At 32.4% G+C, this 14852-nt stretch overlaps 1 protein-coding gene across 10 annotated transcripts in view; it reads left to right on the top strand.

Moving 5' to 3' along the window:
- Window positions 1–14852, top strand: part of LOC131944955 (GPN-loop GTPase 3) — a 54454-nt gene that overhangs the window by 30396 nt on the left and 9206 nt on the right. For 2 of the 10 annotated variants that reach the window (XM_059305885.1, XM_059305915.1), the window contains exons 2-3: window positions 10892–10982; window positions 12374–12482. In XM_059305885.1, coding sequence (XP_059161868.1) covers window positions 10935–10982; window positions 12374–12482 — 157 coding nt within the window. In that variant the 5' untranslated portion in view covers window positions 10892–10934. Of the gene's footprint in view, window positions 1–7225; window positions 7476–7568; window positions 7868–8241; window positions 8315–10446; window positions 10590–10891; window positions 10983–11456; window positions 11519–12373; window positions 12483–14852 lie in introns of those variants that run through there. The other 8 variants (XM_059305932.1, XM_059305892.1, XM_059305878.1 and 5 more) reach the window with 8 other exon arrangements.

Raw genomic sequence — 14852 nt, 5'->3', positions numbered from 1 at the left:
TTTATAATCCTAAACAAATATCATACTATATATATATATATATATATATATATATATAATATATATATATATATATATATATATATATATATATATATATATATATATATATATATATATATATATATATATACATACATACATATATATAATTTAAAATAAATAGCTTTGAATATATGAGATAATAATCTCATTTGAATTTGTGTTGAGAAGATCTACTATGTAAGTCAGAGTACTTGCATTTGTTTTGAATAGCTCAAATCTCTCAGTGAAAACACCCTTCATTTTGTTTATATAATTGCTGAAGTGATTGAATAGAAGCATTGGTCTCATAACGATATTTTTTCAGATTTTTCGTTATTAAGTAATTTACCGCTCATCATGTATTCAACACATTTTTTTTTCGAAACAAACCACTTTTTCAAGCAAGACATAGGCTAGATTTTCCGTTCAGTTTTACACTTAGCTGGTTTAGTTTCTTTGTGAAGTTGAATATTTGAATTCGGAATGGACAATGTAATAGGAAGTACATTGAAAAAAGGAGTAACTAAATATTCTAACAGAAAAGTGAATGTTTATTGTTTATAACTATTGTTATGTCGTTACAGAGTGTTGCAGACTAATATTTTTATGAGTTTTGGATTTAAAATAATTATTAATATTTGTGCATGGAGCTGAAGAGCCGCAACTGACATCAAAAGAGCCGCATATATATATATATATATATATATATATATATATATATATATATATATATATATATATATATATATATATATATATATATGTATGTATATATCTAATATATACAGCTCAATTCTGTATGTAAAAATAAGCTTGTTTGGATTTAAGTGTTAGACTATTATCGTGCTCATAGTCTAAATTTATGAGTTAAAAAATTACAATTGAAAGTGTTGGGAAATAATTTTCATCTTTCAAACTGATAGTAATAATTGTCGGCATGTTCATTAAACACAATTTTTAAAAAAATAACAAAAATTCTAATTATGTCTGAAAATTATTTATATTTAGTCCTTTAGCACTTACTTCCCTTCGATAAATTAGGAAAACACAATTACTTCCCTTTATAAAACATTGCATTAGTGGAAAAGAATTTACTTTTTATTACTTTGTTTTGGTGTTGGGAAAAAATAATTACATAATTAGCGGGGATTGATCAAGTGCAAATGTTGTAGGTATTTTACGAATAAGCTTGGAGTATTATAATTGTTCATTTGGTTTGGTTTGGCACCTACGTTCGTTTAAGTAGGTAGTCCAAACTGAAATTAACTATTGATTGCAGACTTCTGGAGTGAGTATGTCATGAAAGAACTTTTAATTGTAAGGTCTATGCCACAAATTTTATAAAAATATCTCAATAAATAAAAAAGTTATGCGATTTTTAAAAAAGCAAAATTTGGTAAAAAACTGATTTTCAAAAAGTGCCATTTTTGAGAACCCATATTTTTTAAACTAAATAACATAGAAGTGTGGAAATTGGTAAAGTTGCTGCAAAGTTTGTAATATATATGCCCAATTTTTTTCAGTCATCTAAAATGAGTCTTTCTAAGGTAAAAAAAATAATTGAAAATGACAAAAATGCGTTTTGGTCACTTTTATTTTCATAAAAAAAAAAAAAAAAAATTCAATTTTTTTTTTTTTGCTTTGGAATAACTCTAAAATTATTGTGTTGGTAACATCGACGTGGAAAAATGTGTTAATTATTTTCAAAAATCACATGAGTTAAAATATTATTTTAAAAAATACCACAGTTATCTAGTGCAGGAGAAACAGAATCAAAATTTAGTAGAGTAAATGTAATGTAATGTAGTTTAATAAAGACGTGATGCCTACAAGTGATGCAGCAGTTGATGCCACATGCTTTGGTTTCTTTTCAAACCTGATAACTGCTTTGGGGGAACAGTTTTGTGGGAATATCTTTGTACGTCTTGTTTCCCTCAACCTTGATCTTGTGGAGCATCAAGAGTAAGTAATATGTTTTGGGAATTGTAGGGGGGAGGGGGGAGTGGGGTCTTGGCCTTCTTCCCTTCCCTTGTAAGGAAAGTTCTGGATAGGCCACCGTAAATTTCTCCAGCTATGGAACGAACAATTGATTTAGTGATTAATAAAATATAATTAAATTTACTACTAGCCTATTGTGTAGGCCTACTATTTGTCCTATGACTATAACTGGAAACATATGAAAAAGCCTGAAAACACCTTTTTGTTAAAAGTAATTTATATTTTATATATATTTTTAAGAGTAATTCTACTGAATGAAATTTGAAATAATCGTTGCTTGTGCCACACTGGTTGAGATATCCAATGATGAAGGTGCCATACTGTGGTTCTCAACATCCTATAGGACAACTTAACTGTCCTTCATTGTTACTATTATATGCATATAAAATAAATAAATAATGAGAAATACTACTAGTACTACTTACACTTACAACTAATATAACATTTAAAACTATGTCACAACATGTAGAATCTTAATAAATTGCACCACCATCTAAAAATTGATCTGGTATATTTTATTACGGAGACTGGCGCAGACCATTTCACATTATTTAGCAGGGGAATCAGAATCATAGTGCACAACAGAAAATAAAAAAAATTAATCACATTAGTCCTTAAAATTTAGTGTCTTTTGTTTTAAATAAATCAATAAAAATGTGTAGTTATTTTAATTATACATTTCTTTTGTGTTTCATTAATATTTTATAAGTATTTAACCTTCGTTCCCTGTAAATAATTGAGTTTGTCCACATAGTTACCAGGATTGTCTGGTGGCCATTTTGAATTTGTCGATTCATAATTTTGACGTGATAGTCCAAATAAACTGTAGTAATACGACCCTATCATTAATCCCGTTCGATAGATTTTAAAGAATTAGTAAACACTAGCATCTAATAGTTAAGTGCATCCATATTTTAAGTCCCTAGAATGTCCTGAATTAAATAGCTTCACGTCTAAACACACCCTGTGTACAAGCGTAGTTCACACGCAAGAAACCGTGGACTAGAAGAGTTCAAATTTACATTAATAACGTGTACTAATTAAACCAAACTGACATTCAAACTTAAAATTCATTTATTAAAATGGAAATGAAACTTTAAAAATGGTACTTACAACTTGTTTGAAGGCTCTAGCAAGGGTAAAATCCGTTTAGCATCATCGGTCGTCAACCTTTAAAACCGTTCGGCGAGCAACTTACTCGGGGCTGAAAGTCGACTCGAGGGTTATATGTTTATTGGGGGTACGGCTTCGCGACCGTAAATCAGAAATACTTGAATTTACAACACAAAGTAGTTATAAAACTGAAATTTACATCGGTGTAAAAATTGAAACAGAATTAGTTTGTTTCCGTGTATATATCGTCATTTAAAGTTTAAAATCTGTATTTTTTAAATGAAATAAACAAGTTATTTTTTCAATTTATACATCAAACGATAGCCTAGAATTCGATCTTTAAAATGACATTAAGATTATGCTTCTACGATGCTTCGTCGCGAAGCCGCGAGCAAATAAAATAGTGTGGGGTCGAACGGTACACGCAAAACGGTGAAATTTGTTGACGTAACTGATACTTTTCAAACAAATATAAAACACATTCAAACATGTGTTACAGATATAAAAATACCAGATTACGACAGATAAAGACTTAAACTTTATTGACATATAATTTTTATTCTTATAGGACAACTAGAAGTAGTGAAATTTTTTTTTTGAAAACCGCAAAAACTGACCCTAAAACGCACTTTTTCGCCAGTTTGGACTACCTAGTTTAAGTGAGTGCAAAAAACTATAAATAAGTTGGGGTACTATAGTCGATTATTAAGCTGAAACAGGCGATTCTGCCCTGGGCTAGACTGCGAGCACTTTGCGTTTATGTTCGCGTTAGTGTTTTCTTTGTGTTTAGGTTGGGTTTGCGTTAGTGGTTGCGTTTTGATTTGGTTCGTTTTTGTTCTTTCTTTTTTCGTTTTCGTTTGTGTTTTTTTTCTTTGGGTTTGTGTTTGTATTTGTGTTTGTTGTTGGTTTTGCGTTTGGATTTGGTTTGTTTTCGTTAGGTTTTCCGTTTGTGTTTTTTTCTTTGAGTTTGTGTTTGTGGTTGGTTTTGCGTTTGGGTTTGGTTTGTTTTCGTTTGCTTTTTCGTTTGTTTTTTCTTTGTGTTCGTATGGTGTTTGTGGTTGTGGTTGGGTTTGTTGTTAGGTTTTTGTTTTCGTTTGCTTTTTTGTTTGTTTTTTCTTTGTGTTTGTATTGGTGTTTGTGATTGTGGTTGGGTTTGTTGTTAGGTTTTTGTTTTCGTTTGTATTTTTAATTGTGTTAGCGTTATGTTTGCGTTTTGTTGTTTTGGTTGGTTGTGGTTTGGGTGGGCAATGACGGGTTTATGATGATTACTAAACACACAGGTAATGGTCTTTAACAGAAAGGTTTTTCACAGAAGCCAGAGCAGGGCCTGGCCGGGACGGCTAGTAATATATATAAAGTTCAATTCTGTATGTTTGTTTGTAAAATGTTTGTAATCGAGGATTACAAATGAATATAGGAAAAAACGAAAAAAAAATCGATACTTCCATGTATTTAAGTGTTAGATTATTATAGTGCTCATGGTCTAAATCTATGAGTTAAAAATTACTATTGAAAGTCTTTAAAAACAATTTTCAGTTTATATACTTAGAAATAATTTTCAATTATTAACATTACATAAAATTTTTTTAAAAAAGTGTATCAACGTTTATAAAATTTCTAAAATTGTGTCTGAAATGTATTTGCATTTTGTCCTTTAGTTTTTATAACGTCCATTGATTTGGAAAACACAGTTTCTTCCCTTTAAAAAACCATTAAATCGGGGGAAGAAAGAATTTACTTTTTATTACTTTGTTTTGGTGCTAGAAAAAACAATAATTATATAATTCGCGGGGATTAATTAAGTTCAATGTCGTTAGTATTTTTAATACTGCCTTTTATTAATTCCATACACTGAACGTACTGTTTACTAATTATTTTTTAAAATCAATAACAGTTAATAAGCCAGGTCCTACAAATCCTATATGTTTATTTCTTTCCATTTACGGATAAGTTTGGAGTATTATAATTTTGTTCACTAAATTGAAACAGGCTCATCCGCCGGTGCCGCTGCACGGTTTGATTTGGCGCCCTGGGCTATCATGTGAGCGCTATGGTGCATAATTTCGTTTTAAACAGTGCGATAGACTATAAATAAGAAAGGTTACTATAGTCTTTAAGTTAATCAAATCCGGGCGTCCTCCAGCACACCGACAGGGTGCTATTTGGCGCTCCGGGCCTTCTCGTGTTCGCTATGATACCTACGTTCGCGTAAGTGAGTTTAAAAGACTATGAATAAGTTGGGTACTAAGTACTATAGTCGTTTACTAAGGTGAATCAGGCGGTTACGCCGCACGTCGTCATGGTGCGATTTGGCGCCCCGGGCTAGACTGTGGACACTTTGAGTTTATATATGCATTTATGTTTTCTTTGTGTTTGAGTTTGGGTTTGCGGTTGTGTTTGGATTTGTTTTCGTTTGCTTTTTTTCTTTGCGTTTGTGTTTTCGTTTGCTTTTTCTTTGCGTTAGTGTTTTCTTTGTGTTTGTGGTTGTGTTTGTGTTTTCGGTTGTGTTTGTATTTGTGTTATGTTTGCGTTGTTTTTTAAGGGCGTGTTTTGGTTTTGTTTGGTTGTGGTTGGGTTTGTGTTTGGATTTGTTTTCGTTTGCTTTTTTGTTTGCGTTAGTGTTTGTGTTTTCTTTGTGTTTGTGGTTGGGTTTGTCTTTGCGTTTGTTTTTTTGTGTTTTCGTTTTCGTTTGTTTTGTGTTAGTGTTATGTTTGCGTTTTTTTGGTGTTTGGTTGATTGTGGTCAGGGTGGGCAATGCCGGGTAAATGCTGATTACTAAACACACAAGTTATGGTCCTTTACAGATACGTTTTTCAGAGATGCCAGTGCAGGGCCTGGCCGGCTAATATATATATATATATATATATATATATATATATATATATATATATATATATATATATATATATATATATATATATATATATATATATATATATATATATATATATATATATATATATATATTACAAATTCGGCGCCTTTTTTTGTTATTTTCGCTCCCCTACACCGAAAACCTGGATACGCCTCTGGGTACAAATTGACAGACCGTGTTTATTAGGGAAATATCAATGACTACTAAATCACTACCCTTCATTGCCTTCAACGATTCCCCTTCCTCCATAAAAGTTGTGTGATGAATCCTTAGAAAGACACAACATAACAACACTTTTAACTTTTTCCCAAAAATAAATAAATAAATAATAAATCACTCTGTTTAATGCACAACTGATGTAGATCCCCACACGCAACTGAATGTCAGGAAGTCAGGACTAGCGTTCATCAGGTTACTAACTGTCTACTACAAGCATCCAGTCTGCTCACTTAAAGGACGTCTTCATCGGCCCGCATACAATAGGGTATCTCTTACGTGTTTTCCAAATTTGCATCCCATTACGGGTCGGGAGCGAATTCGCGTCCAACTATCTCCATCACCTCTGGCCAAATGCGAGGCGGCCGTACCCAGCACACAGCTAGGTGTTATACTGTTTTGTATCAAATTACTGTCTTTCAAAGTTCAGGTGGGTGATAACTCACTAACATCGACCGTAGTCTCAGTTAAAGCAATCAACAACGTCGGCATTCGACCCTTCAAGCGTGGGTCCTGGGGCGACCGCCCCCTTTGCCACCCCCTAACACCGGCTCTGATTTTGTGGCACCGAAATAAAAAATCTAATGGGATAGTTACAGGTAAGAAGCACCACAAACCTTTCCAATTTATTTATTTACTTGGGGGAGGGGGGCGATTTTTCAAAAGGGAGGGGGAGGGTGGCGCTTTTTCAAAGACAGGAATAACTATAAAAAGAATGGGAGGGGGGGGGGGGGCGAAAAATGTATAAACCGCCCCGGAATCGGTTAATTTTTTCGGACCCCCCCCCCCCCCCCCCCCCCGCGTGGACGTCATAAATGGACCCCCCTATGCGCATAGGTACATTTATCCTAAAGCTGCCGGTCGTTGTGTATTGGTTGTATCGGTACCAACAGTCACGTTGTCAAGTCGAAATTTATGACTTCACACTCTCTTCACTCACGCGGATCGCAATTTTTTTTGACTTCGCGAATGGAGGCGAGCGAGTTGACGAGAATCCTTCCATCATGTTGTTGACATGAAATAAAAACGTGTTTTTTTTTTTTTTTTTAGATTTAGCAAACAAAATGACCGTAAAAATAATTTTTAAAAAAATTATATTTTTAGAATCAATGTTAGAAAATCTATAAAAATTGCAGATCCAGAGAACTTGAAAATAATTTGTTGAATTTAAAGCTAGGCCTACATTTCTATTAATTTATTTTCATCAAGCCTAAGTTATAACCGGATGTTTCACTTTCGCAAGTCTCAGGTGCGTAATTTGATATCGGTCGAGGCGAGATCTAGTAATGTGCGAAAAAGTTGCCTCATTATTAAGGCTTTAATAGAAGTATTAGATACTTGTGATATATTTGTGTCGAAAACTATAGATAACTGAATAATAAACCAAAATCAAAGGCTAAGTATATCAATCTAGTATAGGCCAGAAATTAACTTTAAACTGCAGTGTTTGCGAGCAAATAGAATAGAGTGGCTTCCCCTGAATCTCCTACCATAAGTTTACAAAAAAAACAACAACAACATTAAACAAGATGGCTGCTACAGTAAATGAGCTTTGTTGCATCTGATGAAAACATTGCTAGAAAAAAATCTAGCCTTTATTAATTACTGAAAAGTTGTAAGACAATTATTGTTTAAAATCAGGTACATCAATGAATATTTGAAACATTTTTGTACTTTGTAAAACATAAATCCTCCTAAAAATGTGAAATAATTGGACACAGCCAAAAAAAAAATGGGCATTACTTTTAAATTTCTGTGTCACTCAATAAATCTTTGTAACCAAAAATACTTTCATACTCCGCAACCATATAGAATATAGGCCTAAAAAGTGTTTTTCTTTCTATGCATAGAATTTGAAAAATGGTATTTTTTTTACTTTTATACCTGCTGACACTTAAAAAAAGAAATTCACATTTCTGCAGTCCCCTGACGTTGCTTGCATACAAAGCATATTTTGTTCCATTTTGTCCAAATAAATTATACATTTTATGCTTCACATTATGTATAAGATGACAGATAGTGAGTCATTCCTTTCCTGGGTTATCGCTATAGAATGAAAGACACTTAAAAGTAATCAACACATTCCATGCAAGTTGCTGCACTTTTGCATATGTCAGCAAAAGAACATAAAGAAAATATTATATACACACACATTGTTAAAACATATAAAACTAATCAATGTCAAATGGTATTCTGGCTTAAACTCCTAGAATAAATAAAGCGGGAGTGATCTCCCCTAAACTTTCTTGAATATTCTTATATAAAACTACGGGGTATGGCAACTTGGGAGACCATCATGATTTTTATTCCATTTTTTTCATTACTTAAACTTTTTGAAAAATAGAATAGAATCTCGCAGAAAAGAGAATTCCGCACCAAGTGAATGCCAAACAATATGTGCATGATAGTGCGGAAAATTATTATTACTTTATAAAGTAAGATGCGTTTTTTGAGAAATCGGAAATAGCGTAAATTACTATTTCCAGTCAACGGAAATTTCTCAAAATTTGACAGAAGGAAGAGAATTAGATCTTTTACTTACATGTGAAACTTATCTATCTATCTGAAATAGTACTCAAGTTATAAGCTTTTGAAAAATTGATAGTAGAATAAGTTCCACTTCTGGTACCGGAAATCGCTGAAAAGTTTATACAGAACTACAAATTTGATATAATACTTACATATGAATTTTCATCAACCTAGCTGTAACGGCACTTAAGTTATCGTGTTCACAGACACACATAAATACACTCATAGAAATACGGACAAAATTGTAAAACTATGTTTTCCTGACTTAGGGAGGTGTAAAAATCTTGATTGTTTTGCACAAATACATTAGAGCTAATAGAACAAAAAAATACAATTTTAAAAATATTTTATGCTGGGGGTGGGGTAGGATTTAAAAAAGAAATTCAACTCATGCTATATATTGCTATTTAAGTCTGTTATGATCTACTCTCAATTTTTTTTTTTATTCCTACCGCTCATAATTAAAATAGATTGAAGTTAAGATTATTTATATTATTTCTCAATTAGTCTGCACAGAGTTTTATAGTTGTTTTTTATTATTTCTGTGATCTCTAAAAAGGCAATATGTTATTGCTGTTATTTCAAGGGATAGTTAAATTAGATTATTTTATACAAAATACACTGCCAAAAAAACACATTAATTTACTGATTTCTTAGTTTTTTATAAAAATATTTTATAAAGTTATCTGCATTTGATTAGCCTGGAAACCGGGGAAAAATGTGAATTTAAGATGAAATTTCCCGTCTGGGAAATTTTGTCATCCTCCCAAATATTAAGAGATATAGCCCTAATATATAAAAGCCCATGTGCGCACTTCTCTCTCCTTCTCTCTCTGTCCGCAACATATTTTCCGAGACAATGAGATAAGTACTTTCATAGCTATATAGAGAACTTAATGATTTAGACTTTTGTTGGATGTATTAAATGTATAAACTAAATTTTATTTAAAGAAGGAAAATAAAAATAAAGGCATATTCGAATGTAAAAACACATTTTAAATTCTGCAACCAGTAAAGTGTTTATGGTTGTGACAAGAATGCACTGGCGAAGATACAAGTAACACAAAAACAATGACATCGCATGTTTAAACTACGGAAAGTACACAACACTATAGCATCTTTGATTATATGACAAAAATAGAATTAAACATCAAATGTTGTAATGATATACATTTTCAAATTTGAGAACATAAAGAAATGAATTATTTCATTCAAATTTGAATTTGATCAATAGAAATATGCACATATCAAGATGTACACATTGAAATATGTACAATTGAAATATGGTGTTGTGTTGACGTTTAATGTATATAATTAATAATATTTTAAATGTGCTGGATTTTTAGCTATTTAGTTATTTCTTTGCTTTGTCACTAACATCTTTTAACTTGTAGAAAAGCAAATTGCGTTTTGACTAATAACTATTTTATTTAAAAAATAGTTATCTTCAAACCAGTATAACATAAAAATATATAGGCATATAAAGGACTTGTAACGGGTACCAATGGCTAGTATATCTTTTCCCAATTGTGCTTGAGACACATGGGGCATTTATGATGCAGTTTTCGTCTGTTTCATTGACCTTTTGGCATATGCAGTGTTCATTGACCTCAGCATATGAAAGGATAGTTTTTGTCAGCACTATGCCCAGTTGCTTTAATTTTTCCTAATATGCGTTAGGTAGCCTACCCAGCAGAGCTGGGTGGACTCCGGGCATTTTACTCAGTTGAACCCGGATTTGAACTTGACACTTTCGGGTTAGCACTCTAGCGCTCTACAGCTAGGTCATGCCGTCTAGTATAACATAGATAGTAGGAATCAAATGTCTTGAAAAGTAAGTATTGTTATTGTCAATTTTATTTTTAAAATTTCAAACCCACATTATGTTTCAAGGTTGAAAAATTTCAGTTTTGGGATCGAATTTTAGGATATGATTCATTTTAAAAAAATGAGAGTCACCCCTAAAAATGTTTCAATGTTTAATTTAATTTGGGACATGCATGTTCAGTGGTTATGTGTTGAAAAGTATATAAAAAATAAGGAATTTTTTTGTAATAACAGTGATTTTTTTGGAATCAGTGAGTATTTTGGGAACCCAGTAAGTTACTAATTTTTTTTCAAACATTTATTTTCCAGTTAAGAATAAACAGAAAGGAGTAACAAAAAACTTTGATCTGAAATGCCAAGATATGCTCAATTAGTTGTTGGTCCTGCAGGCAGTGGTAAGGTTAGTAATCTACAGTGCTTTTGTATATATGCATTATCAGTTCTTCATTAAGAAGTATATTAACCAAACAAACTATTTTGGAACTGTAGCGACATTAAAACGAAAATAATAATGTCATTTCTATTAAAACAGGCCTACAGGTAAACCCAGCATCATTAGTATTTTTTAATTAAACAAAGAAATATCCAAATTTATCAAATTAACTCTATACTGCATAAGCACAAAAATAAACCGGGAGTAATCTCCCCTAAACTTTCTCGAAAATCCTTTATAAAACAACAGGGGATGGCAACTCTGGAAATGGACATAATTTTTTAATCCATTTTTAATTACTTAAACTTTTGAAAATAGAATAGAATCTCATAGAAAAAAAGAATTGACTACACCAAGTGAACGCAGAACAAAATGTGTATAATAGTACTGGATATTATTAGTACTTTTTAAATTCTTATAAATTCACATGCGTTTTTTCAGAAATCGGAAATAGCGAAAATTACTACTTTAGATCAATGGAAATACTCAAAATTTGACAGAAGGTAGAGAATTAGATCTTTTACTTACATGTGAAATTTCATTTATCTATATGAAATAGTACTCAAGTTATAAGCTTTTGAAAAATTGAAAGTAGAAAAAGTTCCACTTCCGGTTATCGGAAATCGCTCAAAAGTAAAGACGGATCTACGATTTTGATATAATACTTATATATGAAATTTCATCAACCTAGCTGTAACAGTACTCAAGATAGAAAAACTATGTTTTTCCAATTCAGGGAGGTGTAAAACGTCAAGATTTTATCTCGATTTTTTATTTTTTTTGCACGATTACAAGACTTTCTCTATACTTCGTATAGATACGAGAAAGTAAGAATTAATTGATTAAAACTTTCAAAAAATAATTTTTTTTATGAAAGTAAGTGTTGCTTATTTCTTTCAACAGAAGATGAAGATGAAATAAGCAACATTAAGAATTAAACAATAGAAAATAGGGTTAACCTGAAACTTTAGGGAAATGAAACAAATCTTAATGCATATTAAGATAATTTGGAGGTAGCCTCTCGAAATTTTTTGGAAATCTTTGGTTTAAAGTTATCCTAGATGTAAGTAGTGACTAGATTTAGGCCTAGGCTTCTAGACTTAAACTCGAGCACTTGCTATTTAACCCTCACTTACCACTGTACCCTTACACAAACATTTCAAAGTATCCTCAAACATGTGTCTCTTCATTTGGATATAGTGGCTTTTAAACAAGGCTAGTTTCCACTGTCCAGTAGTCCGAGATTGTGTCACTTTCTTTGTAGTTAGTCTTTAATTTCACTGATGTATGTTGATAAAGACTTTGGGTCAAATCTGAAAATGTCCACTTAAATTATATTTTTTTATTTAATTTCATAGTCTGCCTACTGCAGCCATTTGACCAAACATTGTAGTGTTATAAAGAGGACAGTGAATGTTGTCAATCTAGATCCAGCAGCAGAGTATTTTGACTATCCTGTAATGGCTGGTAAGTTGTTAGATCAGCTGTTCAGTTTTTTGTCTATGGGCTATTTTTATATAAACCACATTAATTTTTTGTTGATTTAAATGTCAAAGGTGGACAGTAGAATGCGTGGTCACTTACCCAAAAGCCCTGTTTTTTCGCAATTTCCATTCTGGAGAATTGCGTTTATTAACCCGACATTTCTGGATGTATGAATATATGAATGAATGGATGTGTGTCCGCAGCTTTAAGTCGTATCTCCTCCTCAACGAAGCAATATCGAGGACTAGTTTCAAAGCAATTATGTTAAGCAAGTTACGAGGATGAACATAGGCCAAAAAAATTCCGGGTTTCTTTCATGGATTTCCCGGGAAAGCCAAAAAACCTCGAAAAAATGCAGTTTTTGGCCCATATCTCGGCAACCAGACCACTTAGCGCCTTGAAACATGTACCAATCGATTTCTGCCATAATTTAGAACAATATTGCCGAAGAAAGTTTTCAAAAATATCCTTTCGTTCGGTCACAAAAATTTTTTTTGAATTAATTAAAATTTGGACCGAATTAGTAGGCATTTTTATCCAACCACACCACACGCGTCATCACGTTCAATAGCTGCGCCATCACGTTCAATGGCTGCGACATAACGTTCGGTAGCTTGGCGCGCAATGGTTTTTAGTCATGTAACTCTATTGTAAATAAAACATGTAAAATACTGAAAAAAAAAAATTAATAAAAAACGTTTTAATAACTAACCAATGGTTTTACTAACCCTGCTCTTGATTTACTCTACGACAGAGCTATTTTTAGATAACATAAGGAAATTGCGTTTAAATGTCACTAGACTTTTTAATTAACTTGTTTTAGATCTCAGGCTTATGTAAGTCAGATGTTCCTGAGTTCATTCAGCTCTGAAGAGTACCTGATTCACATGTGGGGAAAGTCCCAGTGTAAAGGCAGCTTCGGGAAAGTGCTGATCACACTATACCTTCATATGCTAAAATCATAGAAACAGAGGAACTCTACTTAGCTTGCTGTATGGACAGCCAGACTTGAAAGAGTAAATTAATTCTTTCTTTTAATGTCAGAATAATGTAGTGCAGCCCATTGTTGTGAATCCTATGGCAACGATGTCCACGCAATTTGTGGAATAGGTAAAGAATAGGAAAATATCTTTGCAGACTATTTCACAATGAGAGATATCAGCATGTGGAACACTTCAAATTCCCAAAATAAAGCTCAATATTTGCAGAATAATGGCGCTGAAAAGTACTCATGAGCCTGATACATTTTGTTTGTGAATTGAAAAAGAAATGTCTACTAAATGATAAGAATGTAAATAGAGATTATCTTGCTGCTTTTCCAGTTTCCATATTGAACTTAAAGCTAATACACTATTACATTATTTCTTTTGCTTTTAACTATTTTGCCATAAATCCATATACCAAGGCAAAGGCCTACTTCTGTGCATAGAATAAAATTGTAGAAAAAAATTAGTGAAAGTGTATTGATGGTTTTAAGTTATTAGTTCTTTTAAAAAAACAACGTTTTGGAGCTTTCGAACAGCTTTATTTGCAGATTTACTAAACCCTTCTTAATTGGGAAAATAAAATATATTTTTTTAAAATTTCAAAACATCGAGATATATAATTTGGTTCACAAAATAAACCGGGCATCAACATCACTGAGTTCAAAAAAACAAAATCATAATAAGGAATTATTTACTGCAAAAAATTAGTGTGACTTGTGCATTTGCCTTTCAGACACCAGTTCAGTTTCACCTTGAATTCAGTGAGCATTATGTTCTTGTTTTTTGCCATCTTCATGCAGTTTTGAAGAAGTGTTCTCTTAGTTTTGCCTATGCTAAACTAGAATTGTTCAACATGTTAATCATGCATTTAGGACTCCCATCAAGGTCTATTATACATGTGAATCCATGTTTGTATATATTTGTCCGACCACATTCTTTGAACGTACCATCATGACAGTCACAAGTCTGCTGAGGCAGGATTTAGAAATAAATAGTTTGTCACAGCAATGTATGGACACGATAAACGCAAGCCTGTGTAGCTGGTGTTGACACAGTGCATGGTGTGGCGCGTCATCAAAGGTTCCACCTTAAAGACATATCGTGATACCTATCCATGTTATTTTGTTCTGGCTCACTTTATAACTGTTACGCTGTTGTATTTGAACTGTCATAGATCGCTAGTTCCATTGTCTGCACTGATAAAATCCGATTGAAAATCTTGTGTGTCTTGACCTCGCCCAACCTCCTGAGACTGACTTACCTAACCCATTGGGGTTCAATCGACCCCAGGTTAATAACCACTATTATAAGAGGTTACTGGGAGCTTATAGGCCTACCCTTTACTTATCTGTGGACAAATGTGTCT

The sequence above is a fragment of the Physella acuta genome, unplaced genomic scaffold (genome assembly GCF_028476545.2).
Source record: "Physella acuta isolate Inbredline_101_S28 unplaced genomic scaffold, ASM2847654v3 ptg000049l, whole genome shotgun sequence".
NCBI lineage: Eukaryota > Metazoa > Mollusca > Gastropoda > Physidae > Physella > Physella acuta.
This window is presented reverse-complemented; position numbering and strand designations above follow the sequence as displayed.